Source organism: Leuciscus leuciscus (assembly GCF_965113295.1).
Source record: "Leuciscus leuciscus genome assembly, chromosome: 9".
NCBI classification, from domain to species: Eukaryota; Metazoa; Chordata; class Actinopteri; order Cypriniformes; family Leuciscidae; genus Leuciscus; species Leuciscus leuciscus.
In genome coordinates, this window is record NC_138733.1 from 17,693,100 (window position 1) to 17,719,028 (window position 25,929).

The window sequence follows — 25,929 nt, forward strand, 5'->3', positions numbered from 1 at the left end:
GTGTTGCCATATAAATTTGTATTTTCAAGTCCAAGGACATAGAATGTCACTGGTTGTCATCTCGGTGTGATAGTGTGTTTGTGTGTGTGTGGGTGGGTGTGGGTGTGAACATGGAATGAATGGAAAATTTTGCAGGATTTTGAAAATAATAATTATCTGTATTACAATGAATCAAACCTTACTCAAAATGCAGGTTTCAAGATTATGTTTGCATCATTTAGTAAAAAATCCCTAACCCCAATATGAACGAGAATGTCATGTTGAATATATCGTCATAGAAATTTTGACACCCTACTTCTATAAATTACACATTATAGGCTATGGTTTGTTAATAAATCTCCAGTTATGTAGCTCAAGGAAGGGCTTAAAACAGCCTGCAAATGACTGCATGGCAAGCAGGAAACATTAGGATTAAAGGTGCTGGACCCTAGTATCAGCTCAACTCATGTGACCACTCTCCCCTTAATCCACTTGTGTCTGCTTTCACTCCCAAAGGCACAACAAAGACACATGACCCTTTCAGCGCATATAAACACACCCATCACTCACACCACACATTTACACTGCATTATATGGGTCCTTGGTGATCCGAATGGGGCGGATATATGTATTGTATATCAGTGGTTGAGCTCTAAACTCAACTGTTATGTTTCAGAGAACCTTTACAGAAGAAAATTAAATAAATTACTACAAAACAATATAATATATATATAGGCTATATATGAAGAGTTCAGATGCAAAAGCCTCTAAGTGCCATCTGAAATTTTCTTCAAGAATGATCATTTTTATCAAGCCCGTATCAGTAATTTAACTTAAATGGCAATGAAAATGACCTATTAATTGTCATTTAAGTGAAATTACTGAACTTAAATATATGAGCTTGATAAAAATGATCATTCTAGAAGAAAATTTCAGATGGCACTTAGAGGCTTTTGCATCTGAACTCTTCATATATATATATATATATATATATATATATATATATATATATATATATATATATACTTTTTAAACATGGAACTAAACAAAATGCTTTAGCAGTCTATGCTTATAATAGTCTTACCAGGAAATCAAGGACGAAACTCCAGCAGCATCCCTCTAAGGATCCCTATTCAAATGAGGCAATTACTAGTTCCTGGTAAATTATTCATTGTTGGAAACCGCAACATTTGTACAGAATACAGTCTAATTACATCAAATACGTTTGAAAAATCTTTTTGTCTTTATAATTTTTTTTGTTTTTGTCATACCAAGGAAGTCAATGGTAATCAAAACTGTTTGATTACAAACATTCTTCAAAATATCCTCCAAAATATGTTTCTCGGAAAGAAAAAAAAAGACAAACAGATATGGACCAACTGATTAAGGGTGATTAAGTGATGACAGAAATAAAACAAATTCCCGTGAACTATCCCTTTAAAGGGTTAGTCACCCCAAAATAAAAATTATGTCATTAATTACTCACCCTCATGTCGTTCCAAACCCCTAAGACATTTGTTCATCTTCGAAACACAAATGAAGATCATTTTAATAAAATCTGAAAGCTTTCTGTCCCTCGATTGACAGCCTATGCAACTACCACTTTCAAAGCCTAGAAAGGTAGTAAAGACATCATTTAAGTAATCCATGTGACTCCAGTGGTTTAACTTAACTTTTATGAAGCGACGCGAGTGCTTTGTTTGTGCAAAAGACATAATTTACCACTTTATTTACAAAATATTAATCTCCAAAGCGCATTCACGCAACAACATCTGCTCTCGCGTCAACACAACACGCATGCATCGTGGTGCTCTCATGAATGCGTGTTGTCAGTCTTACGGGAAAGTCTTAAATGGGTGGTATAATGCCCCTTTTCACAAGATGTAAAATAAGTCTCTGATGTCCCGAGAGTATGTAAGGTTTTAGCTCAAAATACCCCACAGATAATTTTTTATAGCATGTTAAAATTGTCCCTTTCTGAGGGTGAGCAAAAATGCGTCATTTCGTGTGTGTCCCCCTTTAAATGCAAATGAGCTGCTGCTCCCGGCACAGAGGGCGGAGCTTCAACAGCTTGTGTGTGTTAGCAGCTCCGATTACCTCACGCAGACATGCACTAAAATGTCAGAAACTGTTCTGCCTTTTATGTTCAAACCGAAGTCGGACAATGATGGAGAGACTCAAGAAGAAGTGACAACATTTATAATGCAACAGGACGTTTTTGAATGGTTAGGCTAGTTGATGAATTTATGTTGCTGATGTGGAGTTAACTATCTTCAAGTCTTTGATTAGCATATTCTGTCATGATAATCTATAAATCGCTTGTGTGGGAACTGTTGTAAGATGCCTACAGAGTGACATGCTATTCATGCTAGACTCCAATGTGCTCTACTACAACAACTCTTCCTCTTCTCAACACTGCCTCACCCCCTTTGTTGCTTGCGTGTTCCCGGGGGCAGGGTTTATGTATATTTTAGGGTTTGTGATGTCATTAACCCGGGAAGAATGTCATGTAGTCCCTACCAGCCATTTGTTGTAGTCCCTAAAAGGCAATTTCTGTGAAAGAAAATCTGTCAAAACACCCTTTGCTTTGAACTTTGAACATCGTAACTTTGCAGATGTTGGTTGTTTATGCTCAAACAGCAACATTACACACTAACTAAAGTTAGAAAAGTGAAATCATAATTAACCACCCCTTTAAGCCCGGCGTACACTATACGATTTATAATAGTCCTTTACGATTGTTGCTTGTCAGGCTGTATGAACATGATCTCCGCTGTAAGCCATGTCACACTGTGTGATCTCAGCTGTCATTAATGTCAAGTACAGCAGTCAAGACGCATTAAAAACGGATGCACGCATCATTCATCCATGATACGTTCAGTGATGCGAGGATAGAAATGGTGGCTAGCCAACAAAACAATCTCTAACGTTAATTTTGATCATGGCTTCTTTTGAAAAGAAAACTGGGGGAAAAATACGAAGACGATGTGTGTGGAGCAAGTGGTAGTTTGTTGTTGTCTCACTAGTTGCATCTTCAAGTTGGCGTCAACTCCTATTGGTTTTTGATTTGATGATTGTCATAGGAGAAGCCACACTACAAGCCAGAATTTCGTTGAAGGTAAAATTTGATCGCAGTGGTCATTAATTGGCTGTTGGTGAACATGTCAAACTAACAAAGACTTTGGATTTTTGCCTAGGATCTGAGGAATCTTTTAGGATTCTCAAAATTTGTCTCACACGACCAAATCGTGGCCAAAATCAGGAATGACAATGACAATTTCTGATAATGACAGAAATTTTTGGGTAAACTAACCCTTTAAGAAATGCCATTCATTATGAATTTGTCACAGCTAATTAAAGCATCTGATCTCATTCACTCAATGCTGGTTCCACACAAAACATTGATATCAAACATTACAGAATCAGACTATAAACCGACTATAAACCTCTAAAATCCATGAATGAGTCGACTCAAAGGGGAGCTCTCAGCAGTGTGAATCCCTCTCTTTCTAAGACACAAACAGCAAGCTGAATGGTAACTAAAGCTCAGACAATCCTAAACTTAAAACCCTTTTCACCAGCAGATGGAATTATCCATTATCAGGATGAATAAACTAATGCCAAAATGCTGGAAGCAGATGAGTACATTTGTTTATATTCATCATAATTAGATGCAGTTATACAGATTACATCGTGCTCACTAATGGCATAAACTAATACTATATGATAGCAATTACTCGGCACATCAGCAGCAAAACCGTCCATCCCTGGGATCAAGCGTAATCTGTGCGCCAAGAGGCAGCGTTAGTCTCCCTGCCAACAGGGACGTTGGGACACATCATGAATAGGCAATCGAATGTAGAACAGAGCAGAGGTGGGATCTCAAGGACACTAACCCACTCGGCTGCACAGGCCACTGACAAATCTGTAATTGAATGCCAGCCTATACATGATGAAGGTCACTTCTCAGAGAGCAATGTGTCAGAGCTGGCCAAAGAAAGCAACACATGTCGTGAGGATGAGTGACCTGGGTGAAAAATGTCAGTGCAAGTGAGTGTGGCGGACATATATTTTCTCACTAATGCTCTTGGGTTTGAAAAAGAGCAAATTCTTGAATCCATGTTCTTCCAGCATCTACTGGAAAGCCTTTTCACATGTGTGGAAGCTGTTATAGCAGCAAAATGAAGACTAACTCTCTATTAATGCAATGCAATGCGGCTCATATTTGTGAATCAGGTGAACTCTAAACATTAGGGGAATGTTAAATAGTCAAGAGCATTTTGAGGTAAACGTTATGGTTGAATTGAAGCAAATAGACTCGGTATTGCATGATAAAAGTAATAGTGCCCTCTCCATGACTCTAGCACAAAAGAAAAAGTTAGCAGATGAAATAAGAGACCTCTGGGACACCAGATGGCCGCTTTGCTCAATGGAAACACAAGCCGCCATCACTGTAACAGGGTCGTAGGTGTCTATCTGACGGAGCGCATCGCAAACTCATTGCCGTGGCCCATCTGGAGGATGGTGTCTCTGAACTTACCAATCTGTTCCTAGCCTTAACATGGAGTTGATGGCAACGTATTGTAAAGATCTCCAACTAGGTACTGGTTTAGAAATACTTTGATCACCATGAATAACAATGCTTGCAGGTACAGTTTGATAAAGGGATTCGCTCAACAGTAAGATTTTTTCCAACTGGCCCAGTCACTTGCCCTGAGAATTTTTTTTTAAATGAATATATATTAAATTAAATTATTAAATAGCACACGCAAGATGTGTAACACAATAATTGCCCAAGTAACAGTTCCTTTAACTGGGCCTAAATTCCCTAAAACTGTACCCGAAGCCACCAGGCCATCTTCATTTAGACATACAATCTCAGTAAATCAATAAAGCTAATCAAGAGCTCAAATCAGGAGGAACGCAGGCAGAGGCAGGTACACAGAGTTTAAGGATGTACAGTTTACCGCACCAGACGTGAAGATGCCTGGAATGTTGAAATGGCATTTGATTACAGTTTCGCTTAAAACTGATGACAGCAGAGGAAGAAATGCACATTCTCAGCAGGAAATCTTGAGGAAAACAAAAGCAAAAGCATCAGCATCTTTTTCCACATTACACTGAGGTACGATAAGATCAGAAAGCATGACGACACACCCACCACACAGTACAATGCGAGAGGTATCTTAATAAGACGTCATCTAAAATATGATGAATAATGAAGCCGGCCGATTCGGCGCACAATACAGCGCCTCCACTGTGGAGTTCTCCAATATAAAGTAGCTACGCCTGAGGGAAAGGGAGAGCCGAAGATAGTAAAGTGTCCCTGAGGGAGGAACAGAGATTTTTGTGCTTGCTATCTCCTAAACACAAAGCCATCAGAGTAATATTTCAAAGGAACAATTCGAAGAGATATGTGGTGGAAAATTAGCCCAATGCATATCGCTACAGAGTGCAACAAATAGCTAGCTAATGCATCAGTATATGAGAGCTCATTTTAATGAGGAGATTCTCCATAGCAGTGTGCAGTCGAGTACAAAGGGATCTTCTAATGTAGTGCATTGTGAAGTCCAGTATGTCTGAGCGGACTGTTGAATATTTCATGGCGGTGAGGGAAAGGGCACGAGCCGTACCGACGGAGCCCCAACTGATGGAGGACTGGAAGGAGACAGACTGTACAGACTGTAAGGTGAAACTGGGAGAGGATGTAGGCAGCGCCATGGCAGTGTGCCCAACTTTAGCAGGAGCTACTGTCTCAGCTCGGCCTAAAACACCACTACATCTCAAGGGCTGACAGCAGCACTGTGCCTTTACTGATTGACCCGTACAGGCTGAGTGGACGCCTATAGATATCTCACAGCTTTTTCAACATTGTAAAAAACGTCTGCAACTAAAAAAAAGGTTTAGTCATCGGTTGCATATACATACTGTATATACATATACATATATATATATATATATATATATATATACATACATACATACATACCGGTACATACATATATATATATATATATAGGCATTAAAAGAGGAAATTATGCCATAGAGGACCCCTGCTGCAGACCCTCATGACTGTCAAGGTCAATAAGTCTCTTAAAATATAGGATAATATAATATAATATAATATAATATAATATAATATAATATAATATAATATAATATAATATAATATAATATAATATAATATAATTTGACTTTTTTTGTTATACAGCAAGGTTAGTTCAGGTTGTAAAATGTCATGTATTGTGACTCCCTAAAAACCTAATGATATTTATCAGTTAGTAACTCATGACATTTGAAAAAAAAGAAGTATATTATATATATATTATACTAAATAAAAATAAAGATGTCACCATCCATCCTCTTGAGCCATTCCAGGCCATGTTATGCTCCCTAGAATCACTGATACACAGCCAATGGGAGAGGCGTGTGAATACGCAACCCAGGATCTCAGTAAGTCATCAGTTTTCATTCTCCCTGAACTGGGACAAGTGGTTGCACTCAACGGTCAGAAGGCTGCAGGTCAGACAAATACTGCTTGGCAAGGTAAGGGGGAAGGGAGCTTTGCCAGAGGTGTCCATTACCGACAATCTGCAAACTGTGCCAAGAGCTGCTCTTCACAGCTTTATTAAGACGGAGACTGTCGCTGGCCCTGCTTATTGTAATTCTCTGTGGCTTCAGTGCAGAGGATGTTACTTGGTGGGGAAAACATACTCTTTGCTCACCACCATTACTCCCCTTTCTGATAAACTGTTCAAACTGAGTTGAGAATCCAGCTGAATGGTATGAGTTGGCCTTTTTTTTTACCATTATATGACCATAAATGGACACTTATCTGATAGTATATCTGATATTTCTAGTTTAAAGTGCCCCTATTATGCTTTTTCGAATATTACCTTTAATACAGTGTGTAATATAGCTGTTTGTGAATGTAAAAGCTCTGCAAAAGTTTAAAGATCAGAGTGTTCAACAAATAAAGTTATTGTCTCCTAAAAGAAGGAATCGATTCTGAACTGCTGAAATGAGTCGTCAGATATTCCAGTCTCACTTTCTGTTACATATCTACGTAACAATCGAACAAATTTGCCTAATGCCTAGTCTGGCTATCACCAGACCAAGCTCAATCTTTTAAGATTGAACACTGGTCTGGGGAGTCTGCTATGTATGTTCTACTGCACAAGAGGCGGGATCAACAGGCATAGTTCAAATGACTCTGTACGCAATTGGATAGTCCTTCAACCAATCAGACCAACGATCCGGGTGATGTACTTTGCAGAGCGATGCGAAAACTCCAGGCAGGAAATGTGTAACCAAACGTGTTGATCAGCGCTTTGCAGAAGCAGCAATGGAGTCGAAAGATTTTTGCAGGTTGTGCAAAAAAAACACATGAAAGTTAGTGGTATTTACACCCACTCGAGCGATTTGTTTGCTAAAAATAAGCCATTAGGCATCGTCGAGAGGTTGAAAGGAATTGGACAGAGCCGTAACGGCTCTGGAATTGGATTGGATTAAACCCGCCAATAGCACTCCAGGTGGATAAGCCAGTTTGTGATTGGTTCCCGCAAATTTGTAAAGGAAGCAGGATAGATAAATGTACAGGTTTCCAGCAGGGGGGCAGGGTTTTATATTATTTTGAAGAAGCCCCGGGCGCCGCCATTGGCTAGCGGACCCCCACCTGCTGTTAGCATCCCATTGACTCCCATTCATTTTGGCGTCACTTTGACAGTGAATAACTTTACAACTGAGGCGTTTAAAGACTCCATTATTTATTTCTAAAGAAACACGAAAATGTATAAAAGGCTCCATTACCTTGTAGCTTACATTATGGCCCCGTAGAAGCAATTTTTGTAAAAATAGGCTAACGATTGCGTCATAACCACGCGACTCTCTGTCGCGCAGTAGAGAATTACCGTATGGACAGGAGGAGAAGCTCGCACGCAATCGGGGGGACGTGGAGGCAAAGTGACAAAATAATTAATCAGAATACATAGCAAAAGTTTCTCCTGCTCCTAGCTCATGGACACCTCCTACTCACACTCTCCGTCTCTGCAAGTTTCGGAAGGGAATGATTCAGATTTCTCTTGGCACAGCTCCTAGAAGACAGACGGGTTGCTCACGTCACATCTACGTCGTCAAGCTCAGTTTGAGTCTGCGCAGTACGCTCGACCCCCAGGAAGTAAGAGTTTCTAATTGACTTCACTTTGTCTCCGTTGAATCCAATGGGGTCGCTGTGTCCATTTCTTTTACTGTCTATGGTTTCCAGCCTGAGCTGCAAGGCGAAATCAAATCGCCGGTCTACAGTCTACCTAACGCCAGTATATGGTCTTCTTTGGCTGCCTGCAAACAATGTCTACTTTAACCTGCCCTCAAACACTTGTAGCCGAGGCCTGGAAGAGTTTGGTTCGTGTTGTCAACATGTTGAGAAGATGCTGTTTTCAGCACTAAGAATCCACTCTGCATGGCACTTTTCAGGCATAGTGAAGGATAAGGATTCACGCTGGAATTGATACAGAAAAACCGACGCCATTATTCGTATCACACACTGAGTATCAAGTGCTGTGGAAGCTTCCGGAGCTGAAATTCAGATATGGTAATAGGTGTTTTGCTTCTGACATACGCTGTAAGCGGTAGACCAATCACAATAGACTGGGTCATTTGACCAATCAGAGCAGAGTAGGCTTGCGGGAAGAAGGGGTTTAGAGAGGCTGAATCTTTGAGCTACCGATTTTCAGACTCTTTGAGTAATGAGGTGATGTGCAATGTATATTATAAGGAAATTAAAGGGGGTTTTTTTTGTTTTGTTTTTTACCTTCGATGCATATAAACCTATTGTAGGAGACCTCCAAAACAAAACTAGGAACCTTCAAAATAGCATAATAGGGGCACTTTAAATGTATAATAACCTTTTTTTTATGGTTTAACACTCTTCTAAAGGTTCTAAAGATGTTTAAATTACACACAGAAATATTTTAGGACCCTAGGCTGAATTGTAAATTCAGATACTTTTAGTATAGTATCTAGTATCTAGTTTAGTGCTACAGTACTGTATTTATTTTATTGTTCAGATAACCAAAATTGATGATACTATAACTTTTGCCATTACATTTCCTCACAGGAACCTCAAGAACTTCATTGGTCTGATTAGATCATTTCTTCCTTGACTCCCTAAGCTTTTGTTGAAGCACATAATCTCTTCCAACATCTCATGAGTCTCGAATGGGTTTCTCACTCTCTCAAATAAACCTTTGTCTTTGACATTTTGTGACTCAGTCTCAAATATGAAACAGATTTTATTTTTTTGTCTTAAAGCTAACAAAGCAATTCGACAGACGAATAGATTAGGCCTATGTTTGGGCAGCAGTATAATTTTGTCAATCAGAGAAACTAAAAGCAATGAGTTGTGCTTTTCTCAAGCCCTAATTTATGCCACTTGTAAGCTAACATTGTCTCATTACAGTGTGCTTGACGCTCTCTAAATGACAGCTTCAAAATGGCTGAATGTTGGATTTTGGAGACAGGAAACAGACTATGACTACTATTTCATAGAGTACATAAAATTGCAGACAGAAAGCTCTCAAACATGCATCAAGGCCTGGGGGTTTTCCCAGTTATTTTTCATGTTGCAACCCACAACAACTAATAACTGATTTTATTCACTGCACTTTCCAAGTGGTGGCACTGAACTCTATAAATATTTGCCCAAAAGGTTTTCATAACTTTATTTAATACTTTATTATAATAATGTATTATATAGCCTACTTTATATACGTTTGACTCTAAGACATAGTTAATTATATTTTAGACTTTTCTTTTTTCAAATGCTGTTATGTGATAGGCTAAAGAAAAGTATTTTAATTCTGCTTTTGCAAATGTCAATTACAAATTTAACTTCATAATTTAAATTACTGTATGTTTAATTAGTCAATCACTGTAGATCACCAGTTTCCCCTTCAATTAAAGGAGGAAATAGCCCCTCCCATTGGCCAAAGATGGAAATGCAAGGTTAAGCCAGTCCATTCGTCAACAAATAAGGGCTTCAAATATAAGAAACATATACGAGAAATGTTATAATGTCATTGAAAAAGGCGGTACAAGCTAACGAAAAGATCATGGACATCGTTTCTTCCTAAATATACACGCATATGATATGTGTTTTGAGGTTATGCGATTGAGCTTTTATTATCATAATACACAAAATTGAGCATATATACATCCCTGTGTAAACAGGCACGACAGACTGTAGTATCCCAGACAATCGCAGCATGTCTCCATTCAGTGCTGCACGCCCCTTTTCAACACTAACTGCAATTCTGAACCGCATTTCATCTGTGATATTGTGTATTAACGTCTCGAATCTCACAATAAATCATCGATGATCAACGCACAAACGCTCTTTATAGCACACACAAAAGCATTTGTAATTATAGGAGCATCAATCGATTGAAACAGCGACCTACACGCCTTCAATTGTCTCGCTCATTGCCCTAATATGAAATGATGCAAATACTATAAGAAATCATGAGCGGTTGAATAGCAAGTTTTATCCCAAATGAATGGATATATTTGAGGAATGAATTTTTTGTATCAATTGTCATACATGTAGCTCAGCTGATAGAGCATGGCACTAGTAACGGGTTCGATCCCATGAAACGCACATAGCCTATTCCGATCAAATATATAGCTTGATATATAAAAGCATAAATAAAGGTGCAATTAACGTATCTGTTAAAATCAAACGCCTATGTGCATTTCCTTAAATTATGCAGAATAAAAATACTGCACTTCAACTCACCTTGAGCTGCCGTTCCTCGGGTGCTGAAAACACTTGCTATCAAAGTGGCCACATACCAAATCATAGTACTATTGCCGACCAGGAATAATAGCTCAAAGTGCCCCTTTCAATAAATCTTTCATAGTCAATTTCCTCCGTTTCCAGTCTGATACCCTGCTTAACATATCCTGTGCTCTCCTCTCTCAGCTTTTTCCTTCATTTTTTCCCCTGCCCGTCCTTCCTATGGCATCCTCCCCCGAAGAGATAGAGCACCTGCACCAGCGCCTTTATGGAAGACGGAGATGTTCCGAAGTGCAAAGTGAAACCAAGTGTGGGAATGTAGCCATTGGGTCCGCCCCCGCTGCACTCTGATTGGCCAGTGCCAGGCGCTCTGGGGCGTGTATTGGTTAATCATCCGCCCCCTGGTAGTAAAATGGCATGGCAGATGCTCTTATTCAAGGTGAGTTGGAGTGTGCTGGTGTAGTACAACTGCTGCAGTATCATGCGCATTAACAGAAACCAAAGTCCGCACCTCTTTGGATCTTCTCTATTGTGTGTCTTTTTGAATGGCACATACAGTATGTTGTTCTGGGTCTATGCGGATATGGACGAGGTTGTATAGTGCGTGTGGGGTTTATTGAGCTTTGACCCGTGTAGTTTTAAATTCAGCCTCTAATGCCCCTGCAAACTTCACTTGTGCATGCACATTTCCTCTCAGGCGTGACATTTTGATTCTGATGGAAAGGGTGCATCAACATTACACACACTAAAGCAAAGGGTGTGGCAACCAATATCATCAGCCTTTAGATGTGTTACAATAACCATCATTTGGGATTTTTACATCATTCATTTTTTTGTTCACAGATTGTCTCTATAGTTTTACGAATAGGGAACTAAAAGTGCCCGAAAGTCTCTAAAATATATTTCTTTTTAATTGTGTTGTTGTTTGTTGGCCACATCAGAAGGTCAGACCTTTTTATTATTTTAATCTGACCTTTTTTATTTACTATTCGTTTGATATGATGCTTGTGCAACACTATGTTTGAGGGATTGTGCGATTTCCGCATATATTGTGAAATAAATGTTAAGATAAACACAAAAATGTGTTGATATTGTTTTCCCACCATGCACCCATAGAAAGAGTTTAAATAATGTTATTTCTTGGTTGTCAAAAAAGCAGCAAAAAAAATGCTAAAGCTTGGGAAACAAAAATACTACAGAAATGTCAAAAATTATTACATTGTATATATGGTTTTATAACCTGCAAGGTTAATTTTATGTATGATAATATTTTATCAATCATATTTAATAGGTCTCACAAAAGAAAAGAAAACATAGAGAGACAGATTTGTGTTTTTAATGCTTTAAGACACATGAAAAGAAACATTAAAGGGATAGTTCATCCAAAAATCATCCTCAAGATGATGGACCCCATTGACTTCCATAGTTTTTTTTGTTTTTGTTTTAGTACTATGGAAGTCAATGGGGTCCATCAACTTTAGGGTGAGTAAATTATGACAGAATTTTCATTTTTGGGTGAACTATCCCTTTAACAGTCTATGCAGTAATGTTCCTGTGTCAGGCTGAGAAAATATACATGATTCTATGATTATGGTCTTTAGACAACATTATCAAACAATGCTAGAATTCTAATTCATGCCAGTCATCAAATCATGACATCATTAATCATCAGGACCCAGAATTTAGTTTTGATCTCAGTCTTGTCCTTGTCAATGTCAAGTTTTTTTATTGTCAGGGGACACTGACTGCAGGGAGAGAGTTAACAACCCACTTACCATTTTTAAGCTGAACCAAAACTTTATGTATAGACAGAATGTAAACTTTTATTTTCAGAGACAGTTGTCCTTTGTAGTCTGCTCAGCCCACAAAGAAACAAAATTGTCCCATGAGAAAGCAATTATCTAGTATAATGAATGCTTTGAACCAGAAAATACAGACTATAAACTGCCCTCTCTGCGCTTGTGTTTGACAATCATTCTGCTTGGAGGCACCACACATATCTACATGTGAGCCTTAACTACACATCAGATTAATCACTCCTAATTGCTAAGGTTTATTCCACAATGTGAAGATTACATATATTTGCCACAAACAAGTAACAATTTTTAGGAAATCCATCATAACATGTCTATTTAGATTAAATATATATATTGCTTGTGTCTCTATTTTTGTAAGTCACTCATCCCTGACTCTCATAACCTAAAAATATGATGGCGGTAGAACTAGTACATAATTTGAACCGTGCAAATAAGTTCTTAACTCAATCTGCTTGTAATCACATCATTATCTGGGGCACAGCTGATTGGTTCCTGCTGTATCAGTAGCCAATGAGCTCGCTGCTCAGCCTTCAAATACTGGTCAGCATTTTCTGTTAAAGGTGAACTAAGGGCGTTTTTCCACTGGGTTCGTTTGCTGCGGTCCGAACCCGAGTGCGCTAGTTCCCGGCGCCCCCCGCAGCGTTGGTCTGGTTTCACACTCAATTAGTTGTATCGAACCCAGGTGCGTTTGGAGTGATCTTACGTCATCGCAAACGCACACGGAAAACGCATGGAGAATACAACTCGATTGAGCATAGCTGTAATTTGTCTGTTTTTTTGGTGCTATTATGCACAACATAGTGAGAGACAACTACGTTTATGTTCATTACATGGTGTAATTCAGCACATATCCAGGGGACGCCGTGTTTCTGCTGCTCGCAGAAGATTTTTCACTGATGCGACAGTGATACGCATGCGCGGGACACTATACTTCCTGAACAAGCACGCACCCGAGTCCGTGTTGCTTGCACTTTAACGCGAACCGCATCACGGTTCGGGAGCAACTCAGGGCGTTTTTCCACTGGGTTCGTTTGCTGCGGTCCGAACCCGAGTGCGCTAGTTCCCGGCGCCCCCCGCAGCGTTGGTCTGGTTTCACACTCAATTAGTTGTATAGAACCCAGGTGCGTTTGCAGTGATCTTACGTCATCGCAAACGCACACGGAAAACGCATGGAGAATACAACTCGACTGAGCATAGCTGTAATTTGTCTGTTTTTTTGGTGCTATTATGCACAACATAGTGAGAGACAACTACGTTTATGTTCATTACATGGTGTAATTCAGCACATATCCAGGGGACGCCGTGTTTCTGCTGCTCGCAGAAGATTTTTCACTGATGCGACAGTGATACGCATGCGCGGGATACTATACTTCCTGAACAAGCACGCACCCGAGTCCGTGTTGCTTGCACATTAACGCGAACCGCACCACGGTTCGGGAGCAACCGAGCTCAGACCACCTCCTCCAGGTAGTCTCGGGTTCGGTACTCTAGTGCGCACCCGGGTCCGATGACAGCGTTCACATTAGCGATTTTTCATGCGAACCGTGCCCCGGTCCGCACTAAACTGCCAGTGTGAAAGCGCCCTCAGACCACCTCCTCCAGGTAGTCTCGGGTTCGGTACTCTAGTGCGCACCCGGGTCCGATGACAGCGTTCACATTAGCGATTTTTCATGCGAACCGTGCCCCGGTCCGCACTAAACTGCCAGTGTGAAAGCGCCCTCAGACCACCTCCTCCAGGTAGTCTCGGGTTCGGTACTCTAGTGCGCACCCGGGTCCGATGACAGCGTTCACATTAGCGATTTTTCATGCGAACCGTGCCACGGTCCGCACTAAACTGCCAGTGTGAAAGCGCCCTAAGTAACTTTTTTTACCTTAACTGAACAGCTTCGGAGTCATTGGAATGGTTATATTACTTATTTCGGGTTGAATGGTGGTCGTTTCGCACCCCCCTGGTGCCCGTGAGCGGAAAATACGCACTTGCAACTTTGAGCCGGCGGCCGGTGTCAGGAAGTCTCGCGTGATATCAGGTCTCGCGATGTAAACATTTGCTTTACGGCCAAAAGAAATCTGCTAAAATGCTGTCATTATTGCGCTCCCTCACGCTGTCCGAACCCGTCTGCTTTGATGTCGTTGATCTATAGCCTCTGGTGTCTGAGAATCACCAACGAGTTTTTACAACAGTGTTGTCAAATATCTATTCCGAAGCTGTGGGGGGAGCTCTAGAGAGAAACCTGCGAGCAAAAAGCGAGAATACAGCAAAGAAATCCCGAAGCTACTGAGTGCTGCTTTAACAGTTGCAGCGTGCTTTCAGAAACCCCCCCCCCAGCTTCCCCAGCTCCACATTTATAGAGTTGCTATGGGTGATTTTTGTATGCAATATTGTACAGCAGCAGCATATCCTGACCTATACAGTACTTGTATGTAGCCTATGTATGTATTAGCAGTAGCAAATCCCGTTCTTGTTCTGCAGCAGCAACAGCATAGCAGATCTATTCCGCCAAGAAGACCAAACATATCAACATTATCATGAGGTGTCATGACAGAAATTATTTCACACTCTTGAAAATAAAGGTTCCAAAATGTAGTTTTCACAGCGATTCAGTAGAAGAACCATTTTGGTTTCCCCAAAGAACCAGGGACAGTTCTTAAAAAAGTGTGATCTAAACTTTTGATCTAAACCCTTTTTCACTATAAAGAACCTTTTGTGCAAGGGAAAGTTTATTTAGATGTTAAAGGTCCTTTGGAACAATATTTGCCAATACAAAACCTTTTTATGTCCCTGATTATAGAGTATTTTTATTGGTGGCAACACTTTTTAGGGTTATGCATGGTGTAAAAAAAAAAAGAAAAGTTTTTAGACATCATTATTTATTAAACTAAATATTTTTATAATTATCTTAGCTCAGAGAGTTTCACATTTCTGAAAAAAGGAAGATGATTTTGTTGTTGAAGCTAATAAACTCACCTTTGTGGTTACAGAGTAAAATTCACCAAGCTTATTCCATTCAATTTCACCTTCTAATCATTGCATTTTCACTGGGAGAAATCTAATTATTGATATACCTTATTTTTACTGTGACCTATCCAAATTCATTCGATCAGCTCTTTAGGACAGGAAATATTGCACAGTTCTTCAAATTAGGTTAAAAACTAAGCGACAGACATCTTTAAACATGTTTGAATGTCTGTCCAGTGGCAGTGCTGTCATGGTCCAACTGTCTGCTTTTGGGCTTCATATGCCATGGATGAAGTGCCAAAATGCAATGGCTCTACTGTGTGTAATCCTTCCCTCACGTGATTCCTGCAAGGGCATCTTGAATTAGGAATTAAACAGCCTTTCCCGAATGCTTACAGTGATGCTTTCCCAGCAGATGCTTTTCCTAAAGACATGCATGATAAAATCCACTGTGCTGCAATGAAGTTTAATCAGTTTTCTATCGCTTAAAGGTGGATGTTCAGTGACTTGATCATATTAAAGATACACACACCAATTAGTATGAGCCCTGATTTGGACATGCCTGATATTTTTGATAGCATACACACTTATAAATAAAGGTTCTTTATTGACATTGTGTAACAATCACCAGAGAGTGTGAGTGCCCGGGATAACCATCAGCGGGCCCTCCAACCCGGACAATCATCACACATCCACAAACTACATTTGCCATTATCCTTTGCCCAGCCCCAGACCATCATCCATTATCACATTCACCTGTGTCTCATTACCTTGTTTAACTCACCCTATAATAGCCTGGTTTTCACATGCATTCCCTGCGAAGTCTTGTTAGTTGTTTACACTGTATCTCTGAGTGGTTTCCTGGTCTTATGTCTCTTGGTTTTGGATTTCATGCCTGTCTCTGGATTACCCTTCTGCCTGTCTGTCTGTTTGTTTGTTTGTTTGTTTGATTGGACTGCCTGCCTGTGTTTGACCTTGCCTGTACTTTGGATTACATGTTTGGATTGTCCCTATTAAATAAACTGCATTTGAATCCTCAACCTTCTTGTCTCAGAGCAGTACGTGACACATTGATTGTTCCATGAAGAACCTTTGACATCCATGGAACCTTTTCATTACAAAAGGTTCTTTGCATTGGAAAAAGGTTCTTCAGATTATTCAAATGTTCTTAACACTCAGAAAAGAAGATTTTTTTTTTTTTTTTTAAGGGATAATTCACCCAAAGAAATTAATTCTGTAATAACATTAATTCTGTAATGTTTCACACCTGTATGAATTTCTTTCTTCTACCTAGCAAAAAAATAAGATAATCTGAAGAATGTCAATAGCCAAGCAGTTGATGGACCCCATTTACTTCCATAGTTATTTTTTTTTTTTTTTTTTTTTTTTTTTTTTTACATACTATGGAAGTCAGTGCATCAACTGTTTGGTTACCATATTCTTCAAAATATCATCTTTTGTGTTCAGCAGAAGAAAGAAATTCATACAGGTTTGGAACAACTTGAGAGTGAGTATGTGATAGAATTTTCATTTTTGGGTGAACTGTCTCTTTAAGAACTGTTTACTGAAAGGTTCTTTGGGGAACCAAAAATGTTTTCTTCTTTGGCACCGTTGCATTTTTAAAAGAATGTATCAGAATATTTAAAGGTCAGATTGTTAGGAAAATGTCCCCCCTAAAAAATAATAATAATAATAATAATAATATATATATATATATATATATATATATATATATATATATATATATATATATATATATATATATATTAAAGATAAAATAATTAATATATAAATATTTTAAACCATAAAAAGCTGCTTTTATAAAAAAAATATAGAGTGTTCCTAATGAATGTGAAAAAAATATAAATACATAATAAATATATTTGTTATATTTATTATTTATTACTTTAATATGTAGTCATATGACATGGTTTCATTGTCAATATGTCAAGTTCCATAAAGCTCCCTCAATCCATTTTTTGAAAAGATATGATGGGAACAAATCTTAATGTCAGCAAAAATGTAGTTCATTTAGTTTAGTATTTTAACCCTAGTGTTTTTATTGTTGAAGCTTGAGCCCTTGCCACATTCTCAGTTTCTATAGGAATGTGAGGTATCCAAGTAATACCAAGAAAAGACTAACTCTTGGCAACTGCTGCTGTGTTATGGCCCCTGCTACTGATTCTGAGCAGAACAGACATTTTTCCTTCAACTTCATTTGTCCATTTAAAAGAGTGGGTGTAAGTATGTAAGCGTGAACTGTGCATGGTGTATCCACTAATGTGGCAAGAGAGCGTGTTTTCATGCTCCCAGTTCAGGCATGAAATTGCAATGATACGGCTGTTTTGTCAGACAAATATGCATGATTTCAGACATGTAGCTGTTAAAAGGTTTTACATGAACTTTGCTGTGAATTTTTAAGCTGCTGAAAGTGCACTGGTATGCTGCATCTTAAACTAGTGCATCTTGATTTATTCCACATGCCGTGCTGGAAATCACTGAAGCTATCAACAGTGTATTTTTGGATTGTTTCTGATATCACAGTGAAACAGAAAACAGTGATTTGGTGATACCTTATAAGGATATATATTTCATCTTGACATTTTTTTAATCTTCTGATCTGTAAGAATAGAGTAGCCTTGTGCAATGTGTTTGGTCAGATATAATTGTATACCTGTTATTTAAATATGTTGAACAAATAATGTAGATGCAAATCTTTAACATATAATCTCAATCAATAAAAAAAAACTTTGAATTTGTTTATATTTATATGATTATTTATAAATATGTTATATGCATATTTATATGCAGAACTTTTTAATATATTTAATATATTTAAATATATTTTAAATATATTTATATTTTATATATTTTAAATATATTTATATTTTATATATATTTAATATATTTATACAGTTATTATAATAATATATTTATATTATTTATTCATAATTCATAATCTATATTCTTTATTCATGATCCTTTGTTGAAACTCTTTTTGACCACAAAGCAAAATTAATTGGTGAATGAATTTCTTTATGAACAAAGTATCAAATATTATATGATGAGATTTTGTTGAGATCATTGAATTACCCCTAAAGCCTTATTCATGAAATATGATACTTATAAACACATACACAACTTTACAGGGTTAATTTAATTCACTACAATGTATTAATTCAATTAATCAGAACAAAATTGATAAGTGTGTGTGTGTGTGTGTGTGTGTGTGTGTGTGTGTGTGTGTGTGTGTGTGTGTGTGTGTGTGTGTGTGTGTGTGTGTGTGTGTGTGTGTGTGTGTGTGTGTGTGTGTGTGTGTGTGTGTGTGTGTGTGTGTGTATACAGTATATACTGTACATACAGTATATAGAGAAACATGTTATATATATATATATATATAGATAGATATATATTACATGTTTCTCTATATACTGTATGTGCAGTATATACTGTACACACACACACACACACACACACACATATATATATATATGTCATTGACAAATAAATTTTTTTATCAAAACTGATGTAATGCATATTTTTGGGTCATGAACAATGTGTTTAAGCAAGTTTCAGTTGTTAAATAACATTTCAAAGTGTTTAAATTCATTTTTTGACAGTTTTATGTCAGGCGGTACAAACCAAATAGTTGTATGTATATATACTGTAGTTGCACACCTGACATGGAAAGTGTACCAACCTACCCATACTTGAAATTAGCCGTTTTACCAGTATTTGAGAGAGATCTACAAACCTTTTCTCTCTGCCACAAGGATCAGTTGGGGTTCTCTGGATTCTGAATTATCAAGTTTACTGTTATTACCTTGCCAATTCATAAAAGAGCATGCATGTTTGCATTTGTGCCACCCTGACATCTGAGAATATACACATTTCTGGAGAAAATGTTTTCAGTTAACTATATTTATAAAATCTCTTTATGTGAAAGCAAGGTTTCAAACCTAAAATGTTGCCATAGTATTTAGTAAAAAAAAAAAAAAAATTGTGTTAAGACACCATTTTAAATAGTTTTCTTAGTCTGTTCATTTGTTCAGACTTTTTCACCACCTGACATTTTGGGGCTTTAAGATAACAACACATAAATGACATGACAAATGTCATGACAAAACATTATATGTATTATTTAAATGTACCAAAAAATTATTCAAACTAAATAGATTTTATAGAATAAAGTGATAGGCTCATGAATTTATCAAATTATATATCTATATACAGTATATATACAGTATATAGATATAGATATAGATATAGATATACTGTATATATATATATATATATATATATATATATATATATATATATATATATATATATATATATATATACAGTTTTTTCTCGAAAACATTGATCTTGAACTCAGGGGTGTGTCCAAATATTTGTCCAATCAAATGATCTCTAGGATGGGAATGTCCGTCTTACTATAATACCACCTGCAACTGACTAGCAATGAGAATATTTCCAACACATCAGAAATAAAAGTTATTGGATTTTTGCTATTCAGCGTTTTACAGTCAGAGCAAATCAACCAATCAACCTAGTTTTATGATAAGCTGCTGACCGACCATCTCTTTGGTCTCTTTGGCGGTTCTCCATTCTTGTGCTACTGCCAGACTGATTCTGTTGGTTGGTTTTACTGTATTCCCTAACACTCTGAGCAGCCATCTGTGTACTGAAATCTAGTTAAAAACCATTCAAACCACCATAACGTCCCAAAATGCATCATAGTAGCTGCTGCAACAACAACAACAACAACAACAAAATATATATATATATAACATGTCATGACCTATGATGTTACAGACTTTATGCTGTCGAATTGCTGATTATTACGTAATTATCAGAGTGCCTCCTACTAATAATGTCAGAGATTGAACTCAAGTGGAAACTGCTGCATATCCACTACAATCAAAGAGGGCGCCATAAGTTGAGCCTTGGCGAAAATCCACTGTTACCAAGCAACCAAACACACCATAAAACATAAGAAACGTGCTGTCAAGAAGATGTGTGAACGGGCTAATGTAATTGTAGTGTGATGGAGGAGGCCTAATGACATGACATTATGAAGCTTATTTACATTGCTTATTTTTTGTACATTAGATACAAATGTAAAAGCCAGACACAATGTCCATTTGTGAGGTATTTATGTGTAATTCTGTCCACTGCAAAAATCCTCCCATATAGGGAAAAAAAAAATTAAAAAATACCCATGACTAAATTTCTAATCCACTTTATCCTGTAATGATGCATCTCATAATAAGCCAACTACGGTAGTGGTACTGTCCAGACATGCTCAGGAGGTCCACTCTAAAGCATCCGGCATATGATTTTGGAAACTGGAGCTAAAGAGTAATGAAGTCTTGTTGTTAATAGAAGTTTTTTTGGTAACACTAAACAATAAGGAACAATAATTATTAGTTAACTACTTTAGTTAGCATGAACTACGAATGAACAATACTTCTAGCATTTATTAATGTAAGTTCATGTTAATTTCAGCATTTACTAATACATTATTAAAATCAAATGTTTTTTTTGTTAACATTAGTTAATGCATTGTGAACTAACATGAACAAACAATGAATGACTGTATTGCTAATTGTTAGTTTGGTAGTTAATACATTAACTAATGTGGTCAAATGAGACCTTATAGTATAGTTTTACCATTTTTTTATGTGTTGACTTTCTAGCATTGGTGATATGACCAAAATCTTTACCACGATATCAATATTTCTCAGCCAAAATCTTTACCATAATGTACAGTAAGTAATTTTAAACCACAGTAAGAAGCGACATCACTATATTAATTCTGTCTGAAATCATACATTACTAATTGAAACTAAAGTCATCTAAAGCCTTAATTTCTCAATAATGACTGCTAATTGTAAGATGTTAAACTCACATCAGACTCTTTTACAACTGGTTATATTTCACTTAAAGTCAACATGAAATCTAATTTGACAATTCATTTTTTATGGAATATTGCAGTTGGCTTTTTGGCATAAATGATTTATGTGTGCATTCATTTTTTAAAATTCATGTGCCCTTTTAATCTTTAATGAGACTAACTTTCCCTCCCACTTGCAGCATTGTTTCTTATTTTCTCTGATGGCGTGTTTACTGACGTGAGGGCCGGAACAACCTGTCACTCACATGACATCACTGCAATAGCCAACCACAACCATCCAATCAATTCCCGATGGACAAATCAAACCCTTTCCTACATTGTTTCTTGTTCGCGAAGCCGTTTCACTCTTCTATACTACATGGTGTTTTAGGCCCCCAATGGCTCCTTAGAGGCAGCTAACCCTACCCTCAACCTTAAACCTACCCATCCCCTCGCTGCCTGGAAGGCGCCGTTGGGGGCATAAAACACCAAGTGCCCTACACAATAGAGAAAATACCAAGTTCTGTCATTAAACTCTAGATGGCGCAGGCTGATGGGTCCATAATACAACCTGCTGACAATTACATAATTAACTACATGGCTCAAGCTGATTGGTTCCTGTTGCATTTGTAGTCAATGAGATTGTTGCTCAACATTTAAAGTTGGTCAGTGTTTGCTGTAGCAGTTTGCAGGTTGCTTTCCAAGTTCTTCTGAAACCCTCCACCCTTCCTCATCTTCACCAGATCTCATATACTATCGATCTTGTTTGGTGTAGTCCTTACAACAGGATCTTGGGGTGGAACAGGAGTCAGGACCAATCAGAATCTCCAGTGACTATAGGCCACACCCACCTAAATGCAGACATACACACATATATACACACACACTTTATGGAGTACTTCCATAAAGACACGAGTCGTAAAAAAGCTTTTTGAGAATCATTTAATCTCACTTAGTATGAAAGTCTAAACGCCTTACTGGCAAGTCATGAGCATCAGACATTAATAATTTTTGAGAATTGCTTACTCCTAGAACAAAACTGACCATGATTTAAATCCCTTAATATTCACCTTATTCTGCGCCCGTTCTATTTCCCATGATTCATAGCGGGTTCAACTGACTGAACGGTTTTCTACTTCCGGTTGAAGTGTTTGTTTACATCCGTTTATATACTGTCTATGGTTTACATTGAATGCTAGTTCTAGCGTAAAGGCTATACGGTGATCGTTTGTAGTTGTAGACAATTTTTCGGTCAAGATGGGAAGTAGTCGGTGGCTACAGACCGCCGATTAAATCTCAAAAGATCGTGAAAGCGACCGTATCAGAGTGCCACACCCCTCAAAATTGACAGGTTGGGTGGATGACATGAAGCTATGGCCAGGAGTTAGCCATATTGACATCATTAATTATTTTATCTTTTCGGAGGGTGTAGATCGTGAGGAGATGCGCAATTACAAAAGCACTGAGGCCTTCAATTGCTTCTTTAGTAATAAAGAGTTTAGAGCAGAATAAGGTGGATAGAACAATACGGACCAATATTTAAATCTCTTAATTACTTTTAAACGATCATATCTATGTCCAAGTCACTGCGGCATTGATATACGTGCTAGATAATACTATAAATAGGCTATAGTATAGCTAGATCTAAATCCGGATGATCACTCACGTCAGTTCAGACAAAGCACTAAGGCATTATAGACATAACAGTATCTGTAAAGCTGCTTTGAAACAATGTGTATTGTGAAAAGCGCTATTCAAATTAATTTTACTTGACTTATTATCTAACTGGTTGAGAAAATAGCACATAGCACTTCAACACTTTATCTAAATGACCTATCTTCTCCACGTGTTTGCCTTTTATGCGAGGTGTAACACCATTTAACACTAATGCAGGCTTGTGAAACACATTCCTCTGGCCTTGTTTCCAGCTTGCCAGAGCACCTGAGATGGTTGCCATGGTTTCCTGGTCACATATGTTCTGATGATGTAGATCAAGTAGCTGTTGAAATGATCTTCAGATTCATGTGCACCGTTGGATGATTCCGTCCAGGAAGGCATTTCATTGCACACACAAGCATGCATGTGAACGGTATTCAAGACAAGCCAAGAATGAATGAAGCTCTAAAGGTGCCGTTGTTCTCTAGAGGACTAAAGCGTTAGTGAGCAAACGCAGCAGGCGCTGATAGAGCTGGACAGTTTGGTCGCAGTGTGTGCAAACACAGTGTAACAGTGGCGAGAGGGGGTGTGATTGCAGGCTGTCTCTTCGGCTGTGCTCCAGTGGCACAAACATGTTGATAAATGCAAAAAGGGTTCATTTAAGAATAAAATCCTTCCTGTGGCTGATGAAATAAAGCCTACAATTTGGCATGAATGAATGAACATCCTATGTTTTTCTCTAATATAGACTAATAAGGTTCATTGTCCTAATTAAAGAGCCATTTAATAATTGATTATCTTGGTTTGCTTCTATTGTAGGCCTACAACATAAACTAAGTCCCTTTTTGTACACAGTGTGCTTCCAGCCTAAAATAAGTGGATAATGCATTCAAATTATAACATAATAAAGAATAAAGAGTAGGCCTATGTATGGTAAACCTATATACATACAGTTAGGATAATATTAAAGGACATAAACCATGCCTATCTCTAAGTCATTTATTCCCTGCGTGACCTGTAAAGTCACGTCCACAAACCTCTTGCGTATTGTTTGGTCACACCACAAGGTGTCACTGTGGCCTCAAAGCTTCAGCACTGCCACTCTGAGCTCGATTGCTATGTCTGAGGTAAAACACGCCCCCCTCATTAGCATACAGAGCAATCAATGTATAAATAAATAAATGTATATAAATAAACGTATAAATAAATAAATGTGGAAATAAATAAATGCATAAATAAATAAATGAAAAAAATAAACAAATGTGGAAAAAATATAATTATACATAAATAAGGAAATAAAAGTATAGTCATTTATTTTTGTTTTTTTACATTTCTTTGCATATTTATTTATTTATTAAGTCAGGTTTGGCATTCCATACTTATTATCACATTTATTATGTATATGTTAATTAATTAATTAATTCATTCATTAATTATTTAATTAATGTATTTATTAATTTATTTATTCCTTTATTCATTTTATTCATAAATAATTTCTGCAGGTTTGGTCCTCCATAATTTTAACCCTTCAGGGTGTGATGTTACATACAAACCAACATGTCAAATGTTACTGGCAAAATGTTAATAATAAAAAAAAAAATATTTAAATATATATATATATATATATATATATATATATATATATATATATATATATATATATATATATATATATATATATATAACTGTGATGTTCTGAAAAAAAAAAAACATACAAACCAACATGGATGATAACCTTTGACCTGTATATCATCTGTCCTTTCCATGTTAAGTGTGTGTGTGTGTGTGTGTGTGTGTGTGTGTGTGTGTGTGTGTGTGTGTGTGTGTGTGTGTGTGTGTGTGTGTGTGTGTGTGTGTGTGTGTGTGTGTGTGTGTGTGTGTGTGTGTGTGTGTGTGTGTGTGTGTGTGTGTGTGTGTGTGAGATAAAATAACATGAATAACATATCATTAATTAATTAAAAGAGGCTGATGAAAGTGGTGATATAATTTTTAATAAGTATTTATTTCTATCTTCAACAGTTATATGCAGATTCTATTATCATTTTTGTATAAATAAAAATAATTGGGAAAGGTTATATTCTTAACATATTGTTTCCTTGTGATTAGCCTAAATATTTAATGAGCATTTAATACAAATTTCGTTTTAGAAAGCATTCATTTTAAACAACAGATTTAGAAAGTTGGATGAGAGGTGCAGTGTCTTATTCTAAAAAAGATTCAAACACACCATCCCATATATGAGACAAATATGACAAAATATATAAATTTATTTTATGTAATAAATAAATAAATAAATAAATAAATATATTGAACAAACAATGTTAAGTTGTACTGTACGTGTGACATATTTTATTTTATTACCAATAAATAAATAAATTGGTTGTATGTGTCATAAAAAGGACCAGTTTCCTAAAAATAGCCTAATACATTACTCCCAAATAAAGATATTTACGTGTACTGGGCCTAATATTCTCTTTATCCTTTCTAACACTGCCATCTGGTGTTGAAATGTGAAAATTATTCTAGACGCATTAACGGATCATTTTAATCTAAATATATTCGTTAAGTGTTCACTCTGGCTACCGAATCCCCATTTAATCTATTGGGGAAAAAAATGTATAAACCCGAGTGGACATGTACATCCGAGAAATGCTCCTAATGCTAATTATTTATAATAAAAAAATGACATAGGGGACATGAGTAAATACGCTTAAGTACAGTTTAATACCCTCTCTTATTTAATCCATATTTCTGTTTTCATGATCAATGTTCATCGTCAACCGGAAGTCCACGCGTGCTGTCTCAGCCCCTCCTCTCTCTTCCGCTCAGA

The 25,929-nt window shown here is 37.2% G+C and overlaps 1 protein-coding gene across 8 annotated transcripts in view; it reads right to left on the bottom strand.

The window, feature by feature from the left end:
- The window catches only part of igsf9ba (immunoglobulin superfamily, member 9Ba), a 66,205-nt gene extending 55,152 nt beyond the window's left edge, over positions 1-11,053 (bottom strand). For all 8 annotated transcript variants that reach the window (XR_014208622.1, XM_082179587.1, XM_082179585.1 and 5 more), the window contains exon 1: positions 10,772-11,053. Coding sequence is in view for 7 of the 8 variants with exons in the window: in XM_082179587.1 (XP_082035713.1) it covers positions 10,772-10,835 (64 nt within the window). In the remaining variant the exon portion in view is untranslated. The remainder of the gene's footprint in view (positions 1-10,771) is intronic.
- Positions 11,054-25,929: the final 14,876 nt, after the last annotated feature.